At 56.4% G+C, this 12,744-nt stretch overlaps 1 protein-coding gene across 1 annotated transcript in view; it reads left to right on the top strand.

Moving 5' to 3' along the window:
* The window catches only part of LOC103252376 (paired box protein Pax-2-like), a gene marked incomplete at its 5' end in the record, with an annotated part of 17,056 nt that extends 4,346 nt beyond the window's left edge, over positions 1 to 12,710 (top strand). Inside the window, 2 exons of the mRNA XM_021709067.1 lie at positions 12,375 to 12,476; positions 12,625 to 12,710. Coding sequence (XP_021564742.1) covers positions 12,375 to 12,476; positions 12,625 to 12,710 — 188 coding nt within the window. The remainder of the gene's footprint in view (positions 1 to 12,374; positions 12,477 to 12,624) is intronic.
* Positions 12,711 to 12,744: the final 34 nt, after the last annotated feature.

The raw sequence follows: 12,744 nt of genomic DNA, 5'->3' as shown, positions 1-12,744 counted from the left end.
GGGGTGCTGTCCAGAGACCGTGGGCCGCTCAGGAGCGGCCCGGCGGGTGGCCTTCGGGCGGGACGCCGTGGGCAGCTGGAAGTGATAATATGAGGACGGACGCAGGGGAGGCGGACCTGGGGTGAGTCTTCTAGAAAGATGGCGGAGAACCAGGCTCCAGGCAGGGCTGGCGTGGGGAGAGGCTCTCGGCGCATTTGCAGAAATTCCCCTCAAAGCCTCTTAAGAAGCTTCTCGTGTTGGAGGCCATTCAGGGCTTTGGTGGAGGAAGGAAAAGGGAGGCGCTTTCCGGTAGGCACGCAGCAGGGGCATCCTGTGCCCGCAGACGGGCTTGGGCGTGCCAGGGTGTTCCAGGGGCCCTTGTCCATCCCTGCTGCAACAGCACCCGCTCTTATCTCCCCCCGGGGGACGGTGGCGGAGGCCGTAAACCGGAGGGCCCGAGGCCGAGGGAGCCAGCCCAGGGATGTCGCAGCCCGACCCTCGGCCCTGGGCCTATTGGTATTCCTGCCACTTCCTGGCACTGGAGGCTGATTTCAAACTTCACCAGCCCCTTGATGCGGCTGTTCCACAAGGTCAGGACCGAGAGGGGAGAGGAGCCTGGACTATTGTGTGGGGGAGAGCAGGGCCCAGTGGGCCAGGACACAACTAATCACATCACAGGCAAGGGTGGCCACCCCGGGCCCCGTGGCCTCCCCTCCCCACCTGGTGTCAGGGAACCGAGGAGAGAGACTGATTGTGCTGGGTGGTGTTTGCAAGTTCTGCCGAGATTTTAATTTCACTGCATCACAACTCAGCAAGCTGCCAAGTCAAGCTGGTTATTTAAATTTATCACCCACTTTCCCTTCCGCCGCCAGGCTGCCCTAGCTCAGCGGCATCTCTCCCCTCCAGCCCCCGGCTCTAGGCTGCTGGTCTGGAACGAAGCCGAGTCTCTCCTAAGTGACAAAGAGAAAGGGACCCGCGACAGGAGGGAATGGGGCAGGGGCATGCCGGCCCCAGGCTTCCTCAGGTGGGTTGGCTGCGGCGGGTACCTGCCGTCACCTTCCACCCGCCTGGTGACCCCACGGGGACCCCCGGGCCAGGGCCGCTGCAGGGAGGACGCTGGTTCCAACTGCATGCTGGAGCCTTCATTCCTTAACGACTCCTGTCACGGGTGGCGAAGATCGTCCTCTCCCCTACAGCTGCTCCCCTCAACCCTCCCGCCTGTGCATGGCCAGGGCTGTGGCGACAGAGGAACTTGCAGGGACCCTGGCAGACACGTTAACCTGGGAGGAGGAGATGGGAACTCGTTTCAGGATTCCCAAAGGCACTGAAGATGCTTCCAGGCAGCAGAGGGTCCTCGACCCTGGGAGGAGAAAGCGGCCTCCCACCCTGCAGTCCTGACAGGCGAGATGGTGCCGGTAGAAGGGTCGTTCTCACCACCTTTGAGTCAGTCGCAGGGAGGTGAGGGAGGAACGAGGTGGACGTCCAGGAGCCAGGCAGGCTAAACGTACCCAAGTGCAGCTGGATACAGTACAACAGCACATATTAAAACACAGCCAGGCCTCAGATGCTGGTGCTGGGGACAGAGGGAAATGCAAAGCCAGGACGTGTGAGAGAGATGCTGGTACCAGGCTGGAGGTGGACCCTGCCTGGGAGAGATTGGGCTGTGACGTACCAGTCGGGGGACATGCCTCTGGGTCTGGGAGAACCAGGGAACTAGAAGTATTGATGCCAGGTAGCGTGCGGTGTGTTGCTCTGTGGGTTCTTTGACTTGGCCAGAAAAAGAATTTCAGAGTGAGTCCCAAGTATAGTTTAAGACAGAATGTTTTTTTTTTGAGTTGGAGTCTCACTCTTGTCGCCCAGGCTGGGGTGCAGTGGCACTCTCATGGCCACCGCAGCCTCGACCTGCTGGGCTTAGGCGTTCCTTCCACCTCAGCCTTCCAAGTAGCTGGAACTACAGACAAACATCACCACGCCCAGCTAGTTTTTTTCGTGTGTGTGTGATTTATTGTAGAGATGACGTCTCACCAAGTTGCCCAGACTGATCTCGAACCCCCAGGTTCAGGCAGTCCTCTCGCTTCAACTTCCCAAAGTGCTGGGATTACCGGCTGAACCACTGTACCCAGCCTAAGACAGAATTTATTAGAAGGAAACAGCCATGCTCAAAGGGCATGGGTGCCTTAAAAGAAAGAAAACATGCTCACTTTTGACAAAAAGCTTTATATAATTTTTTTTTTTTTTGAGTTGGAGTCTCACTCTGTCGCCCAGGCTGGAGTACAGTGGCACACTCACAGCCACCTCAGCCTTGTCCTGCTGGGTTCAGGTGATTCTTCCGCCTTAGCCTTCCAAGCGGCTGGAACTACATTCACTCGCTACCATACCCGGCTCATTTTTTTATTTATTGTAGAGACGAGGTCTCCCCAAGTTGCCCAGGCTGGTCTCGAAGCCCTGAGCTCAGGCAGTCCTCTCGCCTTGGCCTCTCAAAGTTCTGGGATTACAGGCTGAGCCACCATGCCCGGCCTATATAATTTCACAATGATGATTAAGCAAACCATGAACCAAGAGGAGTGGGCTGCAGGTGTCTAGCAGTCACCCTGCATAAAGCCCATGGACGGGGCCTAGTGGCCCCGGGAGATGAGTGAGGGAGCAAGTGTCACCTGAGGAACAGGGACACCAAGCCTGATTCTGGGTCAGAGTCAGATTTATACCATGAACGCGTGGCAGGAACCCCAAGCCAATAACTTACAGAAGGGCATGTCCAGGAGTAACCCACTCCCAAACCCCAGCGGGAACAATGACAGTCCTTCCTTGTAGAAACATTCTATGATCCAGGGTACCTGGGACTCAAAAAAAAAAATCCACCACCAAGGATGAGTTCTGTAGAAAATGACACACCTTGGTCAATGCAAAGGATCACGAGGAAGCAGGAAATAGGACGGGTCACACCCGCCCAGAATTGGAGGCAATGGAGGAGGCAATGGAATACTCGGAAAAGCACAATAAACTGAGCATGTGCATATTCTAGCAAAGATCAAAGAGAAGTATCAGTAGTGTCTTTATCACAGATCCAGACCCCTAGGCCCCTTCCCTACCACAGCCCAGCAAATTGTCAGATAATGGAGTTCAAAAAGGGCAAGGAGGAAGACCACACCCCTAGCTGATTGCTGTGGGGTCCAGAGCCTGGGAGGGGCCAGCCTCTCCACACTCCCAGCCTGTAGACCTCGGGACAGATGGTCCCTGTCCTTTGCGAAAGTGCCTGAATGAGAGAGAGAACGCTAGGGACAAGGACAGGACTTTCCTCCCCAGTGTGAGCATACGTGGGGGTGTTGGCTTCCCCATCCTGGCCGGGAACCGGCAGCTATTCCGGGAGCTTGGGAGAAGCCCCTCTTGACGTCTGGAGACCCCAGCATGGAAGGAAGCTGGAACTGAGGTCCAGGACGAGATGTGGCCACCCGTGAGGAAAGGGCCCGAGTGGGGAGTGGGAGCAGAAGCCACCGGGTCTGCCGGCCCAGTGGGGCAGAGGTGGGAAGCCATGAGGCAAAGTCCAGGGCAGGAGAGCAGGCGTTGGCCAGTGCTCAGTGCGGGCGTAGCTTCTGAGAAAGGCTTGCTGACTCCCAGGAGTGCGACACCTCGCCTGCATCTGAGATGGTGTCTGAGATGGTGTCTGAGACAGTCGGTCGGCTGGCCACTTTAGCAGGCGGAGGTGTGGGCCCTGGGAAACCTCCTCCCACCCAGGGGTCCCAAGGACCCCAGGAACTGCCTCTTTCCTGTAGTTAACAACCCCTTTCCAATGCAACTACATTTCCCTCCATAAAACAAACAGCTCAGCCCCGGGCCAGTCCCTGGGGGGAGAGAAGGCCATAAAGAGATGTTTCTGAAGGAGGCTGGGAGTCTCCCCGTCTGGTCTGTCAGCTCAAAGCCCCTGATTAGCGAGAAGAATTTAGGGCACAGACATCAGAGCTCCTCTCCGGCCTTGAAAGGAGAATACGAGAGCAGCTCCAGACGCAGGACAAGCCAGACAGCCCTTTAGTGGAGGCCAAGCTTGCCAGAGGGCTTCTCCTCGCACCCACGGGCCCTGGAGCCTGCGTTTGGGCCGAGAAGGCCCCAGGCAAAGAGGTTGCAAACATCCCCGAAGCCTTAGCCACTTCCCCAAGGACCTCCAGCCCCCAACCTCAGCTCTGATTTAATTATGGGGCATTTCCATAGCAATGAGACATTGACAGATACCCTCGCCCTGGGCCTGCAGTCTAGGGAGTCACTGGGTCAGGGCTATGTCCCTTCCTCCTCCGTCCAAGCCATGGCCGCCGAAGTGAAGGATGCTGAAAAGCAGAGGCAGCGGTCCGCTCTGGGGCTGGAGAGCCCGGCCAAGGTGGCGCAGGATAAACACCGTAGCATTTGTCCCTGGTCCCAACTCTCATCCAGCTCTGTGCCAGCCAGGCTGCCCTCCCCAGGGGCTGCAGGAAGGAGCATCTGGGAAGGTGAGGAAGGCTCGAAGGGCCTCTTCGCCAAGTCATACGACAGGGTGGTCTCACCCATTCATTGAGGGGTCAGAGGGAGACCGGGCTGCACCTGAATCCAAGTATCTTCAGGAAATCAGCGATCTCTATGTCAAGGGCACATAGTGGGCAACCCAGCCAACAGAGGGTCACTCAGTGGGTGACATGGGACTCCCCTTTCGTGATGCACTGGGGAATGTTGTTGAGATGCTTGGGACGTCCCAAACGGGAGTTTCCAAGAGGGGGGCCCAGGCACAAAGCGGCTCACGCCATTTTTCGGCAGTTGGAAGTGTAAAGCTCAACTACGTAAAAATGTCGGTCCACCCAGCCTTGGAGAAATGACCAGAAATCCTGAAGCGGTGGTGTCCCAGGGGATGTCGTGGGCGTGTGCGGGGGCCAAGGGCTCTGAGTGTCCTGGTGGCCTCCAAGCCGCCTAGGCAAGGCCTGAAAGCCTGTTTCCACAAGAGGGCCGCCCCTCCCAGGTGACCCCCCCCACCCCTGTCTTCCTCTGTGTCCTCAGGACACACAAGCCAGTGCCTTTGTAACCTCTCCGCCCCCGTTGTCACTTCTGAGAGGGTTTTGCGCTCCTCCAGACTGAATCTTCCCCGCTCCTCCCCGGTGGTGGCGGTGGCTGGGGCCAGGCTGGCAGGCTGGCAGGCAGGCAGGGAAGAAGGACATCCCGCAGCGGTGCGGAGAGAGAGGCCTAATGCCCCTGCAGCTTAAGTGGCCGTTTTCCTTGGGATTAGGGTTTCACTTACACAGAACGCCTGAAAAACACCGCGCTTTCGGAAGGATTAGAGCTGACAATTCAGTGCTCTCAGCGAACAAAATAAAGCCGGAGAGGAACTGGGAGACCTGGCGTATCAGGAGACTGTGCAAACAGGCTTAACCTCTGCCCACCCAGCACGAGGGTCTCTCCTGCTCCCAGCCCGCCGGCAAGCCAGGCCCAGCCTCCCGAGCCCCCGCCCGCCTCCATCCAGCCTTCTCGCTTGGCTCAGGGAGCCCCGAAGGCGGTGCGGGAGCGGAATGAGGAGGGACTGGAGAGGCGTGCCCCTCTCCCTGGGCCTCAGTTTCCTCCTCTGTAAAATGAGGGGGTCGGCCCGGAAGATGGCCAAGGTCCCTTTCAGCCCCTTGAAAATGGGATTCCACCAGGGGCGGGGGCTCACGCCTGTCATCCCAGCACTTTCAAAGGTCGGGTGGGACCGTTGCTTGAGCTCAGGAGCTCAAGACCAGCCGGGGCAACATAGTGAGACTTCATCTCTACAGGAAAAAAAAAAATCAAAAAATGTAGCCAGGCATGGTGGCGCATGCCTGTAGTCCCAGTTCCTCGGGGAGGCTGAGGTGAGAGAATCAGCTGAGCCCAGGCGGTTGAGGCTGTGGTGAGCTGGGATCCTGCCACTGCCCTCCAGCCTGGGGGACAGAGTGTGACCCCGACTTTGAAAAAATGAAAATGGGGTTCTCCCAACACTCCCTAGTCTTCCACGAGGGTCCTGAGGCCGTGGCACCAGCCATGGTCCCTCTAAGAAGGAGCCCCTCCTCCGAGGCCCTGGGCCAGAGAAGGGTGGGGTTCTGGGAGAAGAGGGGAGGGGCCAGCATGGCGGGCTGTGTCCAGCTGGTAGGTTGCCCGAGTACACATCTCCTGAGCCTGGAGGTCCTGTCTGGGATGCAGCAGGGAACCAAGGTGAGCTGGGAGAGCAGCCACCCAGCGGCGACACAGCCCCTCTGCTGGAACCTGGAGAGCTGGGCACCAGGGGAGGTGAGGCCAAGGCTGTCCCCTCTGCCCCGGAGGGCACCTCCCTCCCGGGAGGATTTGGAAACCCAGGAGATAACAAACAAAATGAAACAACATGTGGAACGCGTTCCTCCTCTCCCTTGAAAGACAGGTGGAAGTCCGCTTCGGCAGGTCACAGCGGCCTTGGGTTGGTCCTAGAGGGGTCATGACTGGTGCAGGACACGGAAAGGTGCCAGACATTCGGGCAGTGATGCCAGGGTCAGAAGCCATGGGCTCCTGTGAGTGTCACCGGTGCTTGTGCAGGACCCAGGTGCGGACAGGTGGCCGTGAAGGAATTGAATGTCTTCTTCGCTCCCTTGGGAGAAGCAGGCAGAACTCGGAGACAGGGCAGTAAAGAAGCCAGAGTTATGTGTGCTGGCCTCGGGGTCCTCCATGGCGTCAAATGGGTAGCAAGAGTGCTCATCTTAGCGTTTGGAACCCAGCGGACAGAACTCTGGCCGTTTCAATCCATGTCCAAGAAGTCCCATCCGGGCTGTCACCAGCGGTGGCCTCTGCTTCTTCGGTGACTCCTTTTAATTCCTTGATCTCCTGGATGTGGATGCCTTCCTGGACTTGAGAGGAACCTCCCTGCCTCCTCACACGCCATTTTGATGTCCTTTGTGACCTTGTTTATGGGTATAATTCAAGCAGCTGCAAACAAGTCAGTGTCTGACACCAAAGAAAAAAGGGTCTTTTTTTTAATTATTCTTTTTCACAAATGGTGCTTATCAATCTTTGAGCCATGAATATTTTGGAGACGGTGATAAAAGTCATGTGCCACCTACCCGGAAAGATACACACACATATTATCGGCAACATTCTGTGTGTAGCTTTTTATAGGGGACCCTGAAGGACATCTGGGGTTCATTTAAAACTTCCTCCCGGGGCAATCCCTTCGGGTCCCCTCCCACTATGGGAGCTTTTCTGTTGTCTCAATCAATCCTGCTGTCTCAAACAAAACAAAACAAAACAACACTCCCACCCTCTGTAGAAAATGGAAAAAATGGAAGCACACAAGAAACAAGAAATGACAAGATGCTTGGTTACAGGAAGGATTAGTTACTTTTCTGGACCAAACACCTACCTTGGTGGTCTCTGTAATACTGAAGGTATCATTCCAAAGTCAATTCCCAAGTGCACTGTCTGGTCCGTGGCCCGGGGTCTGCCACGTACTAGCTGTGAGGTCCTGAACGTAACACTTAGCCTCTCTGAGTTTCAATTTCTTGTCTATAGAATGAGGACTAAAAGCATATCAACATCATAGTGTCGACAGGAGCATTCAAGGAGATCATCCTTTTAAAATATGAAGGACAGTGCTCTGCATACAGCAAGTGCTCAATGGATGCTAGCTAGCCCGGGTGCGAGTAGAAACACAACTCTGCCCTTGAATCTCAGACCTGGCATGAGAGTCGCACCGATTATCCGACAGCTACCGTATTTCAGTTTCTTGATCAAGTCTCTCGCTTCGCTTTTCTCGGTGCTTGGAAGAGGAACTGCACTTAGCGCCTCCAAAACCGTTGATTTGCTCTGGCCCATTTGGTAAGGAGTGTCTGATACAGATGCAGATTGCTTGGAAATTGGCTTGGGGTCTTCAGGGACTTCTGCTGTTGAACTGAGAAGACAGCCTCATCGAGTGCAGTGCCTCTAGCACTTCTGGGGGCTTGGGGATTCTCCACCACTACTGTTTCTCGAAGAGCCTCTTTGTTTTCTAGAAAACTCTCGCAGGAGACGAACGCGCCACCCCGCGGAGTTTTACTGCCGAGTTTCGGTGTCAGTATTTCATTCTCCGTGTCCTTTTCTCTTGCCTCAATTTCGTGGCGGCCATCACAGTGTGAGATTTTGTTTGGAAGGTGACATCTTTTCCTTTTCCTTGGCTCTTTTGGGGAGTAGCTGGCTCCACGTTATCATTGAAAGGCAGTGTGGCACAGACACGGCTTCAGACTTCGGCTCTACCCCTTTCCCAGCTGTTCAGCTAAAGGAGAGTCACAATGCCTCTCTGCGCCTTTATTTTCTCGCCTTTATTTTTATTTCATTTTATTTGATTACTTATTTTTTGAGTCGGAGTCTCACTCCGTCGCCCAGACTGGAGTGCAGTGGCACAATCATGGCTACCGCAGCCTCGACCTGCAGGGCTCAGGTGATCCTTCTGCCTCAGCCTTCTAAATAACTGGAACCACAGTCACACACGACCATGCCGGGCCTATTTTGTTTTATTTTATTTTTTTATTATAGAGATGAAGTTTTGCTATGTTGCCCAGGCTGGTCTCAAGCCCCTGGACTCAGGCAGTTCTCTCTCACCTCCGCCCCCCAAAGTGCTGGGATGACAGGCATGAACCACCATGCCTGGTCCGTTTTCTCACCTTTAGGACAAGGAGGCTAGACTGGCCATCTGGAAGGCCTTCTAACTTTTTTGTTTTTCTAAGAGATAGGGTCTTGCTCTATCGTCCAGGCTGGAGTGCAGTGGCACGATCATAGCTCACTGTAGACTTGAACTCCTGGACTCAAGCGATCCTCCTGCCTCAGCCTCCCAAGTAGCTGGGACTTTGGGGTTAGCCCTAGTGCTGTCTTTAGCCCTAGTGCTGGTTTGTGGGCAAAGCAAGCACTTTGTTTTCTGTTGGACGGCACCTATTTGATAACTGCTATCCTCTGCCACGCAGCCGTCTTCTCCTTTTCCACGCTCCCACGTGTTTGTGTCAAGAAGCTGGCTGTGCTTTCTCACGGGGTTAGAGTCTGCTTGCCTCCGCATGTCCACCCTTCTGTGCTGCCGTGCACAGCTCCCATTACACATTTATGCTCTCCTTTGCTGAAAGAGGCTTGCTCAGGGTGCTGCTGGTGAGTGCACGGCGGGCTTGGTGATGGGAAAACTTCCTGCAGTGTGTGTTTTCCATTCTTGAGAATGGCCTTCTGGAAGCATATATGGCTCTGGCAAGAGCGTGGGCAATTTTTTTCTGCTCTTCAAGTGTTACCCGTGCACTGATGAAGCCCTTGAGAGCACTCTGAGTGCAGCGGCTGGCATCTGTCAGCTCAGAGGTCCCACACACTCAGAGGTCCCCTTACAGGACCTGCGGCCGGGGACGACAACACTCTGGCATGCTTCTTCTTAGCCATGGGCCTCTTCTTTCACTTGGTTAAAATGTCTGCGTGGCGCTACCCAACTTCAGCTTTTTAAGCAGAATTTGGAAAAGCGCCTTTCAGTCAACTGTTCCATGGAGGACTTGTGGCATGCAGAAGCTTCTCTGCGCTGGAAATTGGCCTCACCCTTTGCAAGAGAGAAAGCCGGTAGACATAAACTTCACAACAAGTCTCTAGCTCAGCTAGAAACACCTTTCCAGGCACCCAGTCTTTCTTCTTTTCTCCTGAAGCTAGGTGGGGGATTTCGTCACAAAACCCTGGATCATGAGGAATCACGTCATGTGTGACGGGTTGTGGGAATCATGCCGCTGACAACCAGAATCCAGAAGCATTTAAATTCCTGTGTATTGAGAGAGAGGCACACTCCTTTTCCCAGCTGCTTTGTAAACCTTAAAGTCAGGGGCTGGGAGGAACTGGGGGTCTGCGTCTGTCTAGCTTCCAAACCTCTGCATCTTCCTTAACTCTCCTCTGTCCGGGGCCTTTTGTGGCCAACAAGTGGCGTATTATGAGTCTACCTAGGAATTGATAGATGTAGCTGTCACTGTCCACTTCAGGTCCACGCCACCGAGGGATGGTCAGGAGGCGGTGGCTTCTATTGACACCAAAAGCCAGTAAAAGGAAACCCACCACAAAGCCAACACGAATTCCTCCTTGCATCTCTCTGGGAGTCAGAAGGGACCTCTTGTCTGGCAGCTCTACTTGTTCTGGAGTGTCAGGGAACGCAGTGCGTGAGTCAGCCACCTCAGGCCAGGCTGGAGGAAAATGTCGCATTGCATGGTGACGCTCAGTGGCATTGCAGGAGTCCCTCGTTGCATGGTGACGCTCAGTCCCTCACTGCGAGCCTCTCCTCAGCCTACAAAAGTCACAGTCTGTGGTTTCAACTGTTAGTAAAAAAAAAAAAAAAGCATTTCCAGCATTTACATTTGGTCCCAGCCTCTCCCTCTTTAAAGGAGACTAACATCCATGAACCAATTAAACTTGCCCCATCCGCGGGGGGCCTTCAGTGTTGCAGAGGGCAGAGGATAGTTCTCAGGCGTTTACTGGGCACCTAGGTGTTCTCCAAGCAGAAGCCGGGCCCTGCCCTCAGGGGGGCGTATAGGCTGTGTGTGGTAAGAGATTATAGGGCCGTGGTGTCCGGGGCACCGTGCTGCAGCAGTCTGGAAAGGAGACTCTCCCCTGAAGGGTAAGACAGCATGGAGCTGAGACTTCCCTGGAAGGAAGGGGGGGATGATGTAAGAAGGAAGAGAAGGGCATGGCCAGAGCATGGGGCTCACGGCGCACAAGCCACCAGAGAGCTTGGTCCAGTGACACCAGGAGGCTGAGGGTCTGGCTGGGAAGGCGGGTGCAGAGGGTGCCTGGGAGGCTCCAGACACCCTTTCCATCTGAACTCTAGACTACGGGGGACCAGGGATGGTTTTCACACAGGCAGTGGAGTGACAGCAAGGGACTTTCATGAGGACTGGCCTCCGCAGGGGGCGGACAGTTGGGCAGAGGGCACGACCGGATGCTGTGGCAAAGCCAGAGCAGGCGCTTAGAAGCTGAGCTGCGAAGGCAGCGATGGAAGAGGAGACAGGGCAGGTGCAACAGACACCTGAGATCTAAGACATCTAAGAGGAAGGCTGTGTCAAGAGGGCCTCCGAGGCTTTTGGCCTTCTGGCCTCCAAGAGGGTGGGTCGACCTGAAGGGAGGAAGAGAATCTGCGTCATTCCTGGGTGTGAGGTGACGGAGGGACAGCTGATGATGGCTTCAGCTGACGACGGCTCTGCACACCCGGGGAGGCTGGGCTGCTGGATGTGTCGCCGTGGGGGGAGGAGGAAACACGCAGCTCAGGGATGTGGCAGGCGAGGTCAACTTCAAGGGAGGGGGCATGGAGGGAGGCGCTTCGGAGACAGCATTGGGAGGATGTGGGATCGGCCTGGCGGATGGCAAGAAGGTGAAGGGGCTGGGGATATACGGCTAGGTGACACAGCCCCGCCTTCCCAGGGCGGCACAGAGGCAGGGCAGTGGTAGACCAGCACTGGTTGACGGGGAGGAGCAGGGCATTTGGAGGGAGGAAGGGAGCCCAGGAGAGGACAGAGGGGGTGTGGGGGTGGAAAAGGGCGCGCTCTCCCCTGCCAACTGCAAGGGCAGGCAGTGCCCGCTTCATGGCGACGGGGGAAGGCAAGGCAGGGAGGCCAGCTGAGGGCAGCTGTGCTCGTGAGGGCATGTCTGTGGACCGGGCCTCCCTGCCTCCAGGCTCCAGCTAGTCGAGGCCTCCAGGGCCCAAAGTCCTGCAGCTGGGGGTTGGGGGACAGAGTCTGCTCCTTGGGACTTGACCCGATCTGCTCGCACTGCTGGCTCGAAGCTCTTGATTCACTTCAAGGCGTCTTTCACTCATGGAAATGCCATAAACACCAGCAGTAAAGAGCCCATTGGCTGGTCCCCCGCTCTGCACACCTGCCAGGCCCAGCACCTGCAGCACTACTTGGAGAGGACAGGGATGCCCATCAGTCCCCGCAGGGGTGGCCGAGCGGCGCCCCCCAAGCCTGAAGGAAAGAGGCGGTGCCAGGGAGGGGAGAGGCAAGCAGACGGCAGAGATCCACTTGGCTACTGGAGAGACCACAGCTGAATCTCTTGCTGAGGAGAAGACTGAAACCAGGTCATCTCCCTCCCGTCTCCGTCTGGGTTTGGAATGCACAGAGACACTGGCAAAGGAAGACACACACGCGCACACGCACGCGCGCACACGCACGCACACACACACACACACACACACACACATGCGCACCTGCAGAGGGAGACACGAATCTGAACAGAGCAGAGGTGCAGACACACAGCTGATGGCAGGCACAGACCGCTTGCTAAGGAGCTGAGACACACCTGGCGTGCTCGTTGGGGACACCCTGCAGTCCCGCCGGCTCCTCCCTCCCCATGCCAGAGCTGCCTTTCCAGCCCGCCTGGAGTGAGCAGAGGCAGGCCCCTCTTTTCCAGGCCTCACCCCTTCCCCTTTGTTTTTCCAGGTCGTGACATGGCGAGCACCACTCTGCCCGGTTACCCCCCTCACGTGCCCCCCACTGGCCAGGGAAGCTACCCCACCTCCACCCTGGCAGGAATGGTGCCTGGTAGGTGACAATGCCGCGGCTGCCTCCTCTAGGTGGGGGTAGCAGAACTGTGGGTGAGCTGCTGAGGGGTTTGTAGTCTGAGGCTGGGGGTGGGGGAAGCCCCAGTGCCCCGTCCTGCAGGCCACTGCTGCTTTGTCCCTCTCCCTAGAGGCTGCAGGGGGTCCCTCACCCTCTAGTATGGGCCGCCCCGGGGAGAAAGCTTGCAGCAGTGCCCTCTTGTGTGCGGCCCACTGAATGCCATGGCCCCTCCGCGGCGCCCACCCACCCC

The sequence above is a fragment of the Carlito syrichta genome, unplaced genomic scaffold (genome assembly GCF_000164805.1).
Source record: "Carlito syrichta isolate Samal-C Ts95f unplaced genomic scaffold, Tarsius_syrichta-2.0.1 Scaffold156019, whole genome shotgun sequence".
In the NCBI taxonomy this organism is placed as follows: Eukaryota; Metazoa; Chordata; class Mammalia; order Primates; family Tarsiidae; genus Carlito; species Carlito syrichta.
Note: the sequence above shows the minus strand (reverse complement) of the source record. Positions and strands in the feature narration are given on the sequence as shown.